The sequence below is a fragment of the Carcharhinus amblyrhynchos genome, chromosome 9 (assembly GCF_965287045.1).
Source record: "Carcharhinus amblyrhynchos chromosome 9, sCarAmb.v2.hapA, whole genome shotgun sequence".
NCBI lineage: Eukaryota > Metazoa > Chordata > Chondrichthyes > Carcharhiniformes > Carcharhinidae > Carcharhinus > Carcharhinus amblyrhynchos.
The window spans coordinates 109,664,235-109,676,247 of record NC_137332.1 but is presented as its reverse complement, the minus strand read 5'-3'; the positions used below and the strand labels follow the sequence as shown (position 1 = coordinate 109,676,247).

General features: G+C 44.1%; 1 protein-coding gene across 1 annotated transcript in view; it reads right to left on the bottom strand.

Moving 5' to 3' along the window:
* Nucleotides 1-11,840, bottom strand: part of skic2 (SKI2 subunit of superkiller complex) — a 55,361-nt gene extending 43,521 nt beyond the window's left edge. Inside the window, exons 1-7 of the mRNA XM_080196383.1 lie at nt 11,800-11,840; nt 9,697-9,818; nt 7,957-8,066; nt 7,606-7,723; nt 6,627-6,741; nt 2,056-2,130; nt 1,875-1,928 (exon numbers count right to left, since the gene is read on the bottom strand). Of these exons, the coding sequence (XP_080052509.1) occupies nt 1,875-1,928; nt 2,056-2,130; nt 6,627-6,741; nt 7,606-7,723; nt 7,957-8,066; nt 9,697-9,818; nt 11,800-11,818 (613 nt within the window). The 5' untranslated portion in view covers nt 11,819-11,840. The remainder of the gene's footprint in view (nt 1-1,874; nt 1,929-2,055; nt 2,131-6,626; nt 6,742-7,605; nt 7,724-7,956; nt 8,067-9,696; nt 9,819-11,799) is intronic.
* Nucleotides 11,841-12,013: the final 173 nt, after the last annotated feature.

Genomic DNA, 12,013 nt, shown 5'->3' with positions numbered 1-12,013 from the left:
GTAATGTTCTATGTGATAGAGAATTCCAAAGATTCACGACTCGAGTGAAAGAATATCTCTTTATCTTAGATCTAAATTATAGTCTCATGGTCAAGAGAGAATGTTCCTGGGTTAAAGATTTCCCTGGATATGACTGCCCACCCTTTCAAGGCCCTTCAGAATCTTTAAGTGCTTCAACAAGAGCTCCTCTCATTCTTCTGACTGGTCACCTGGGACTGTGGCAACTTTATCTTTGTCAGCAAGGTGAAAGGATGAAAAGTTTGCCACACAGTGGGTTAATTTAACCAGTTAAATCGAGCTTTATTAGATAGGTGTTGCTCGTTTACAGTCCAGGATGGGGGGGGGGGGGGGCTGCGAACGTCTGATGACGTAACTACACGTCCTGTGACTAATCAAACAGGGGTGCGTTGGTTTACAATACGTAACACTAATTTTGCACATGGCTACCCAAAACTCTCTGAACATCAAGATTTACAAGTTACACATCTTTCCAAAAAGATTCTGCTTTCCTATTCTTAAACAGAAAAGAATAACCCTCATACATCCCCACATTATATCCATCAGGTCAACATAATCTAGGCTGATGCAGTGCTACGAGTTAGAATACTGAAAGGCCTGGATCGGGTGGATGTGATGTTTCCATTACTAGGACAGATTAGGATCCAATGGCACAGCCTCAGAATAACGACCCCAGATGAGGAGGAATTTCTTCAGCCAGAGGGTGGTGAATCTATGGAATTCATTGCCATAGAAGGCTGTGGAGGCCAGGTCATTGAGTGTATTCAAGACAGAGATAGATGCTTGATTGGTAAGGGGAATCAAAGGTTAAGGGGAAAATGCAGGTCAATGGGATTGAGAAACTTGTCAGCCGAGATTGAATGGTGAAGCAGATGCGATGGGCCAAATGGCCTAATTCTGCTCTGGTATCTCATGGTCTAATTAAGCATAGAAACGGGAGCAGGAGTAGGCCATTTGGCCCTTTAAGCCTGCTCTGTTATTCATTTTAATCATGGCTGATCATCAAATTCAATATCCTGATCCCCGCTTCCTCCCATATCCCTTGAGCCCCAAAAGATATACTTACTTTCTTCTTGAAATCAGACAACATTTTGGTCTCAATTATATTCTTTGGCGTGAATTCCACAGATTCACCACCCTCAGTGACGAAATCTCTCCTCATCACAGTTCTAAAAGATTTACCCCTTATCCTCAAACTACGACCCCTAGTTCTGGACTTCCCCACCATTAGAACATAGAACATTACAGCGCAGAACAGGCCCTTCGGCCCACGATGTTGCACCAACCAGTTAAAAAACAATGACCCTCTAACCTAAACCAATCCCTTTTCATCCATAAACCTATCCACGGATCTCTTAAATGCCCCCAAACTAGGCGCATTTACAACTGCAGCAGGCAGGGCATTCCAATCCCTCACCACCCTCTGGGAGCAGTCTTTCTGAATCTACTCTGTCTAAGCCAGTTAGAATTGTATAAGTTTCTATGATATCTCCTCTTACTCTTCTAAATTCCAGTGAATATAATCCTAACTGATTTAATCTCTCCTTATATGACAGACCTGCCATCCAGGAATCAGCCTGGTAAATCTTCACTGTACTCCCCCTATAACAACGGCATCCTCCGTCAGATAAGGAATGGAAAAAGCTCTGCAAGTCCCATCAAGTGGGCAATTAAATTTAGGTGTTAGTGCAGGGGAATAGTAACGCGCCCGTCAAATACCTGCGCTTGGCTAGAAAGACCGAGGACTTTAAAAGTAACTTTAGGATTCCTGAAGATGTCAGGGACATGTATTGCTATTCTCATTTCCTCTTTGAAACGACAGCTGACTAAATGCACCCTGAATTCAACGAGGTTACCTGTTTTTTTGAAATCCAGTCCTTTTTTCCAACCTGGAGGCACAGTCAGTAAATCTGAAAAAAAACAAATACACAAGTGGGACGTTTTCTCACTGCCCACAAATGTCAAGCAACTAAGCACAAGTGGTAAGGAACTGTAGGTGAGAAAATGTTGTTCAAATCTCAGCTGGAAAACACTTACCCTTCTCAAAGTCAATGTTTTCTTCAAATTCTCCAACTGACTTAATCATATCCAAACTTGGCTCATCCATGCCCCCTAGAGAGAAAAATGGCAAAAAATTAAATCGGGTAAATTCATTTCATAGATAGATTTTAACAGAATTTACAGCTCAAACCAGGTCATTGGAGTGCCACGATGGTTAGCACTGCTACCGTACAGCGCCAGGGACCCGGGTTGATTCCCAGCTTGGGTGGAATCTGCACACTCTCCCCATATCTGTGTGAGTTTCCTCCAGGTGCTCCGGTTTCCTCCCACAGTCTGAAAGATGTGGTTAGGTGCATTAGCCATGCTAAATTCTCCCACATATACCCGAGTAGGCGAAGCGTGGCGACTTGGAGATTTTCACAGTAACTTCATTGCAGTGTTAACGTAAGCATACTTTTGACTAATAAACTTTATTTTCCCCAACAGATGAATACTGGAGTACAGCACAATCCTCCTCCCAACATATCCTTCCATTTCTTTGCGCTTTTATCCAGAATCCTCTTAAGATGTCCATGCTAAGTTGTTGGAAGGTATTTTGAGAGACAGGGTCTACAGGCATTTAGAGACGCAAGGACTGATTAGGGACAGTCAGCGTGGCTTTGAGTGGAAAATCATGTCTCACAAATTTGAATGAGTTTTTGAAGGGGTAACCAAGGTGGTAGTTGAGCGCAGCACAGTTGATGTTGTCTACATGAACTTTAGCAAGGTCTTTGACAAGGTACCATATGGTAGGTTGTTGCTTAAGGTTAAATCTCATGGGATCCAGGGCGAGGTATCTAAATCGATACAAAATTGGCTTCTTGACACAAGACAGAGGGTAATTGTAGAGGGTTGTTTTTCAAACTGGAGGCCTGTGACCAGCAGTGTGCCTCAGGGATCAGTGATGGATCCACAGTTATTTGTCATTTATATTAATGATCCGGATGAGAATATCAGAGGCATGGTTAGTAAATTGGCAGATGACACCAAAATTGGTGGCGTAATGGATAGTGAAGGAAGTTATTTCCGATTACAATGGGATCTTGATCAATTGGGCCAGCGGGCTGACGAATGGCAGATGAAGTTTAATTGAGATAAACGCAAGGTGATTCATTTTGGTAGACTGAACCAGGGCAGGACTTAGTCAGCTAATCGTAAAGCACTGGGGAGTTACAGAACAAAGATCTAGGAGTACATGTTCATAGCTCCTTGAAAGTGGAGTCACAGGTGGACAGAGTGGTGAAGAAGGTATAGAGCACGCTTGGTTTCATTGGTCAGAACACTGAATACAGAAGTTGGGATGTCTTGTTGAAGTTGTACAAGACATTGGTAAAGCCACACTTAGCATACTGTGTACACTTTTGGTCACCCTATTATAGATGGGATATTATTAAACTAAAAAAACAAAAGAGTGCAGAGAAGATTTACTAGAATGCTACCGGGACTTGATAGTTTGAGTTATAAGGAGAGGCTGAATAGACTTTTTCCTGAAGGCTGAGGGGTGATCTTATAGAGGTCTATAAAATAATGAGCGGCGTAGATCAGCAAGTCAATATCTTTTCCCAAAGATAGGGGGAGTCTAGAACTAAAGGGCATAGGTTTAAGGTGGGAGGGGAGAGGTACAAAAATGTCCGGGGGCATTTTTTTCCCCACAGTGTGGAGTGTGTCTGGAACAAGCTGCTAGAGGTAATGGAGGCAGGTACAATTTTGTTCTTTAAAAAAAGCATTTAGACAGTTACATGGCTACGATATGTATAGAGGGATATGGGCCAAATGCGGGCAATTGGGACTAGCTTAGGGGTTTAAAAAAAAGGGGCAGCATGGACAAGTTGGGCCGACAGCATGTTTCCATGCTGTAAACCTTTATGACCTGTCTCACTCACTCCCTGTGGGACGAGTCTCAGATTCTCACAATCCCCTGTGTCAGGAGGTTTGTCCTGAATTCTCAAATGGATACATCAGTGACTTTTTTGAACTGGTGTCCCCTACTTGGACTTTCCTCAAGTCAAGAAAGTTCCTGGCACCATTTTGGCTGTTTTGGAAAGATTTAGTGATGTCTGGTGCTGGTCTCAAGTGTCCACTTTGGTAGGAATAATGGTAGGAAGGATTATTACTTACGTGGAGAAAAACTGCAGCAGGCGGCGGTGCAGAGGGACCTCGGGGTCCTTGTGCATGAGTCGCAAAAACCCAGCTTGCAGGTGCAGCAGGTGGTCAGGAAGGCAAATGGGATGCTGGCCTTCATAGCGAGGGGGATTGAATATAAAAGTAGGGAGGTCTTGCTGAAGCTATATAGGGCATTGGTGAGGCCGCAGCTGGAGTACTGTGTGCAGTTTTGGGCGCCGTACTTACGCAAGGATATTTTGGCCTTGGAGGGAGTGCAGAGGAGGTTTACTAGGCTGATGCTGGAGTTGAGGGGGTTGAGCTATGAGGAGAGGCTGAATAAACTAGGCTTGTACTCGTTAGAGTTTAGAAGAATGAGGGGAGATCTCATTGAGACGTATAAGATGATGAATGGGATGGATAGGATAGAGGTGGAGAGACTCTTCCCGCTCAAAGAACAGTAGGACTGGGGGCACAGCCTCAAGATAAAGGGGGGGGCGGTTTAGAATGGAGTTGAGGAAGAACTTCTTCACTCAAAGGGTGGTGAATCTCTGGAATTCTCTGCCCGTTGAAGTGGTGGAGGCTACCTCGCTAAATATTTTTAAGACGCGGGTTGATGGGTTTTTGATAAGAGAGGGGATTAAGGGTTATGGGGAGAGGGCGGGAATGTGGAACTGAGCCACGACAGATCAGCCATGATCTTATTGAATGGCGGGGCAGGCTCGAAGGGCCAGATGGCCTGCTCCTAGTTCTTATGTTCTTTATGTAGGGAAGAAACATCTTGCTTTATGAACTCTTTTTACTGCCCAGATCCCAAGTGTCTCTTGGATGGATTTGGTGGAAGAATAGGGGTGTGCTATATACCTGAGAAAGCAGAACCAAAGGTGAGCAACATACACAAATTTAACATGTGCATTGGAGAGTACAAAGTAGTGAAAATGAGGTGTGAGTGCCACAAAAAAAAGGACAGCGTTACAATGGGAGTCTGCATGCTGATTGGCAGAGATGTGTTTAATAAGATGTGTTAAATAAGATGTGTTATAATGGGAATCAGAGCAATGAAGATTAGTGAATGCCGGGTCCATTCATTCCTTTCAATAGATGAAGACGGCACTGGTATGATGTTGAAATAAATTTATTTTATTTAACAGCACTTAAAATTAAATTACAAAGTGAAAAAAATAATAAAAGAGCTGAGAGAGATACTGGCTTCTTCTACCAGTCCTGTACTGATCAAAACAGAACTCAAAAGCAAAGCTAAACTGAACTGAAAACATAAAGCTGCAACTACAATATGCGATTTGCTACCTTTGTTATTTAAATTGTTTGGCACATGCTGTCTCTGACTTGGAGAAACAGGCCTCGCAGATGTTGGTTATGAAAAACTTTGTTGGGTTTATGAAAAGCCTGTTTTGCTTGCATTGTAACTTTTCAAAAACACAGTCAATTTCTAGCTAACCCAGCATGCCTTCTGAGATTTAAAATGTAATAAAGTTAATGCTGAGTTAGCTTCTCTTTGAGTTTAAATGTAATTGCATAGGCAGAAATATCTTTAAATGAAGTCTTTGGATCAATGAAACAAATCATAAACAGGATGAACAGTGGGAGTGCATTTAATAGAGGCAGTGTTACAACAGGAATCAGGATTACGAAGGTTAGCATGGGTGCATTAATCATAGAATCCCTATAGTGCAGAAAAAGGCCATTCAGCCCATTGACCCTGCACCAACACAATCCCGCCCAGGCTCTATTCCCCCATATAATTAATCCTGCTAATCTCCCTGATATTAAGGGTTAATTTAGCATGGCCAATTAACCTAATTTGCACATCTTTGGAGTGTAGGAAACTAGAGCACCCGGAGGAAAAGTTAAAAAAGTTGAAGTTTATTTATTAGTCACAAGTCAGTTTACATTAATACTGCAATGAAGTTACCGTGAAAATCCCCTAGTCACTACACTCTGGTGTCTGTTTTGGTACACTGAGGGAGAATTTAGCATGGCCAATGCACCTAACCAGCACATCTTTGGAGTGTGGGAGGAAACTGGAGCACCCGGAGGAAACCCGTGCAGACATGGAGAGAATGTGTAAACTCCACACAGACGGTGACCCAAACCAGGAATCGAACTTGTGTTCCTGATGCTGAAAGGCAGCAGAGCTAACCACTGTGCCATTGTGAACCCACGCAGACAAGGGAGAATGTGCATACGCCACACAACCAGTCACCTAAGGCTGGAATCGAATCCGGGTCCCTGGCGCTGAAAGGCAGCAGTACTAACCACTGTGTTACCATGTTTAACAGGGACTGTTAAAAAAGGAATCAGGATTATTAAATTCAGTGCGAGTGTGCTTAATAGGGACAGTATTATAATAGGAACCAGATGAAGGTTTGTGCAAGTGAGCTGTATGTTTAAGAGAGTCATTGTTGCCACAGGCATCAGTCTAACAACAAGGAGATGGAGAACAGTACCTGGCCAGAATGGGTAATTAGTGGAACTGCCTCTTACAGACTGGGTTGGAGGGCCAGGCGGTCGCTGCAGAGAGAGGGAGTTCTTTATGGACAATCCCGTATCATCCAGAAGTACCTGCCAGGAAAGTAAAACCGCAAGCAGCTTTCAGTAAGACAGCATCTTTCAACATCAAATATCCACCCAAGACCTTTCAAGAGGTGACACAAGCACTCAAGAAATTCACCACATTGTTCTCTCATTGTCAAGATGCAGTTCCGATGGGAACACAGTCAGGCATTGGTGGAGCATAGGATGGAGCCATTCGGCCCATTGACTCTGTGCTGGTTCTTTCAAAGTCTAATTCAGTTAGTCCCACTGTCTCTCATACATAAAAGATAATTATTTCCCTACTTCATGGTGGCACAGTGGTTAGCACTGCTGTCTCACAGTGCCAGGGACCAAGGTTTGATTCCAGACTTGGAGGAGTTTGCACATTTCCCCCATGTCTGAGTGGGTTTCCTCCAAGTACTCTGGTTTCCTCACACACTCCAAAGATGTACAGGTTAGATGGACTGGCCATGATTAATTGCTCCTTGGTGTCTGAAGATGGGACAGAAGGGGACCATTTATTCCCATCCCCACTATGGTCCACAGTCTACAAAATTAGGCAGGGGTCTGCGATCCTATGGATGCAACCTACGATTGTTTGGTACTCCAGCAGCATTACCACCAAGCCATCGTCTCCCACTGTTTAACGAGTAATCTGTCCAAACTGAACCTACCATCAGTTGTCCCTGCAAATCAACTCCAAATTACAATAATAACAGGGATTAGCTAAGGGAACAGGTACCGATTCTGTCCCTGCACTGGACAAAAAAAGAAGAGAGGTTCCATCTGGTTGCATTAGTTTCCTCCACAATGGGAGGGGACAGGAACTGCTCTGGCAATGTCAATGGAAACCACTGCCCCCCCATTTCCAATCCTGCTTCCACCACATACCTCTTTATAGCCCAGCAACTCGCCCGTGGTCTGATTCCTCTCCACTTTCAGCGTTGAATGAACCGGGGTCACGTCGGCATGGTACAAAGAATCCACACACACCTCTCTTGGCCAGACCCTTCAACACAAACAAACAGACAAAAAAAAACTCGGGGTTAACACAGGGCTGGAAATGGGATGAGGTTCAGACAGGGAGCATACAACCTGCACCTCCCTCAACCCGAGGCAGAGAGGTTACACTAAATTCGCATCGAACGTTGGGTTAGATCGCACTGGTTTCCATAATCACAAACCAAAGGGCAATTTTATCTACACACCAATCTTCTGAAGCTAGTAGATGGAGGAACTTACTTTTGGGAGTTTTCGAAGTGATGGAGGGGAAGCTTTGCGGGGTCGGACAGGAAGTGTTGTTCTGCCTCAGTGATGAGGTCCAAAGTGTACGGAGGCAGGCCATGTGGAAGCTAGTCAGGAAGCAGAAGAGAGAAAGGTCAGCAATGGCAAGTGACCGTTAACAACCCCTGCTTCAAATCCCATATCCATAGAACACAATCCCAAAACATTGAAAAATCCTGGAGCTTCAAGCAATTTGAATGAAATTTCTCCAATTCTGGCATCATGATTACTAAAGAGAGAATTCTCCCTTATCCTGATGTTAAACAAATTGCTTTTGAGATGTAGTTCCCTGTTGCGTGAGCGAAAGCCACAGTGCACAATAAACTCCCACAAACAGCATCAAGATCAACGACCAGTTATTCTGTTTGTACCTGGGGTCATTGAAGACGAATAATGACTTGCATGGTGGCAGAATGAATAGCACTGCCGCCTTACAGCGTTGGGGACCCGGGTTCTATTCCCAGCTTGGGTCACTGTCTGTGCAGAGTCTAAACATTCTGCCTGCATCTGCATGGGTTTCCTTTGGGTGCTTCTGTTTCTCCCACAGTCTAAAAAAGACACTGGCTAGGTGTGTTGGCCATGCTAAATTCTCCCTCAGTGTACCCAATCAGGCTCAGAGTATGGCAATGAGGGGATTCTCACAGTAATTTCACTGCTGCTTTAATGTCAATGTACTTGTAACACTAATAAATAAATAAGACTTCCTGTACCATCTTGAAATATTGATATGGAAATGAAACATGATGTCCCCACCTGCAGAGGGATTAGAGAGAGGTGAGGAAGGCGAGAGAAAGGGATGGCCCTTACCCTTGGAAGGGAGGGGAGAGGGAGGAAGTCTGTTCATGGAATGGGAGGTGAGAGGGAAGGGGTGAGGGTCCCTAACTATCTTGGGAGGGAGGAGGATCAATATCTATTGAGTGGGGGTTAAGGAAGAGGATCCCTAACCATACAGGGAGAGAGGGGGACCCTTGTCATGGAGGGAGGGTGCGGGGTGATGCAGGGCAGTGCGAGGAGAGGGTGGTGGGGGGGGGGGGGGGGGGGGTGTATCCTAACCCTCATGAGGAGTGCAATCCATGGCGCAAGGGGGAGGGTTCCTCACCATGGGAGAGTGTTGGAGGGAAGGAACCATATCCAAAGGGATGGGAAGGTGGGGTGGTCCCAAACTGTGGGAGAAGGCTTGAGGGGAGGAAGAAAAGAAGAATTGCATTTACACAGAATTTTTTGGAAGCACAAGACACCTTCACGTGTGTTCCAGGGAATTAAGTACATTTTGAAGTGTGGTCATTGTTGTAACACTGGAAAGGTGTTTCCTTTACATTGTGAGAGCGGAGGGATGAGAGAGGGGAGGGGAGAGTTGCTGTCCACAGTGGGAGGGAAGGGGAAACAAGGATGTGGAAAGAGGGAAAGGGACTTCCACACTCTCCCCCTCCCCCTCAACTGTGGAAGGAATTATCACATTGATATGTAAGCTACACAACAATATAGGTTGTTGAAGCCAGGTCCTGTACAAACAGGAACTACCTTTCAGATCTCAGTGGGAAAGTATCTGCTTTGAAATGCAAGTGGCAACACCTGTTCATATACACACACGGTACTGTGCAAATGAAAGGCCAGTCACAACTGCTGCAGTCAAAACAGATGGATGTCGGAGCTTGCTCTCAGACTGCCTTACCAGGAGAGAGGAGTGTGAATACTCACTGTTGCCAAAGGGAAGATGTAACCGTTCTTCGTAGCAGGCTGTGTTATTAACTCAAACTTCCCTGAACAGCCCACTTCCAGAATGGACAATGGCAAGTCATCAGGATCCTTTGGAGGCAGTTCTACACAGCAAACATGAAGGATTACAAGTAAGAGCAGCATTCATAATCACAATTGAACACATAAAGCGGAACTGTTATCAGTGGCGGGGGTGGGGGTTCTGTAACCAGAGAACACAGATAAATAACAGAAGAAACAGAGGGGCGAGGTGGGGTGGGTTTTTTTTATATAAGAAACTCAGTATGTTGTGACCTGGAATGCACTGCCTAAAAATGCAGAAGCAGATTCAGTGGCAATTCAATTAATTAATAAGACACGTCAGAAATTACAGGAGAAAACAAGACATGCCAATAGTAAAGTTCAGAAAGCCCACCAACGCCCCTACTTTTTCAGGAGATTAAGGAAATTTGGCATGTCAACTATGACTCTACAACTTTTACCCTAAAAACATTCTTTCCAGATGTATCACAGCTTGGTATGGCTCCTGCTCTGACCAAGACAGCAAGGAACTATAAAGTATCGTGAATGAACCCCTGTCCATCATTCAAACAAGCCTCCCATCCACTGACTGTCTACACTTCCTGCTGCCTCAACAAAGTAGCCAGCATAATTAAGGACCCCACGCACCCTGGACATACTCTCTTCCACATTCTTTCATTGGGAAAAAGATAGAAGAGCCTGAGGACAGGGACCAACCGATTCAAGAACAGCTTCTCCCCGCTGCCATCAGACTTTTGAATGGACCTACCTGGCATTAAGTTGATCTTTCTATAGACTCTAGCACTGCAACACTACATTCTGCACTCTCTCTTTTCCTTCTCTATACACAATATGCTTTGTCTGTATAGCACGTAGAAACAATACCTTTCACCGTACACTCATATATATGACAATGATAAAATCAAATAAAAAATGCATCAATTAATGAGAAGTACTAGAAAAGGCTTTCAGAAGTAATTCTACCAGGTGAAACTAATATTGATTTCCTCACTAAAACTCATGTTTCTCAGAACTTCAGGTCCATTATTCATTTCTTCCTTTGTGAAGACAGACACAAAATATGGATTTAGTTCCTCAGCCATTTTTGTTCCCCATTAGAAATTCCCAGTTTAAGAGCGTAAGGGGCCTACATTCGTTTTTGTCACTTTTTTTCCTTTACATACATATAGAAGCTTTTAGTCAGCTTTTATGTTCCCCACTAACTTACTTTCATACTCTATTTTCCCCATCTTAAGTCTCTTGGTCCACTTTGTCCTTAAGTGGCAGTTCGTTTTACTTAGCATTTATTCAGCTTCTCTGATTGAGCGGCAGTTTTATCAAAAGATAGAAAGTCATTGGAGAAGGTTCACAGAAGATGCACAGTGATTTCAGGGATGAGGAATTAGTCAACATGCAAAATATTGGGAAATGTTGAAGCTGTTTTCCTCAGAAAAGAGGTCAGGAACAGATTTGATGGAGGAGTTCAAACTAGGGAGGAACTGTTCCCAATAGCGAGAGGGCAGAGTTAAGGCAATCGGCAAAAGAAGCAATGGCAACAAAAAAAAATCCTTTTTTTTCCACGTTAGGGTCGGATTACGTTACTTGAGAGCTTAGTGGGGGCAGATTCAATCACGACTTTCAAAAGAGAAAAGAATAATTATCCAAAGGGGAAATATCCGAAGGATACACGGAAAAGGTGTGGGGGTGTGGCACTTAGTGAACTGTTCATACAGAGAGCTGGCAGGTACGCGGAGGGCCGGGTGGCCTCTTTCTCTAACGTAACCATTTTATGCATTTGTTCAGAGGCGTTTTCACTACAGACCCATGCAGCGGCATACCTAGAAGATCCATTAAGGGGATTAAAAAGAGCATTGGAAGTTGCCCAGTGAAGTTGCTGGAAGAGTTCCCTCACTGGATGATACATGCCTGAAATTATTTAATATCTAACCCATTGGGAAGACAGGTATAAGGAAAGCACCTATAACGAAACAGCCTGACCCTGATTTCTTGAGTAAAACTATATAAACCCTTATGAATGTGTGTATACACCATGTCGTCCCTTACCAAATCTCTCCTGCTCCATCTCTGCCTGGCAACAGTGCCGAACTCTGACCTCTCACCCGGAAGCACAATGGAAAATAATTTGCGCTGAGTGCCTCAGCACAAATCTAGGCAAAAATTTGTGCCACGGCTTCTCAGTCGACGTCGTCTACAAAAACTGAGGCGCTGATTCGTGACTGTCCGTGATTAGTTTTATTAAAATTAATTTTGCAATTCC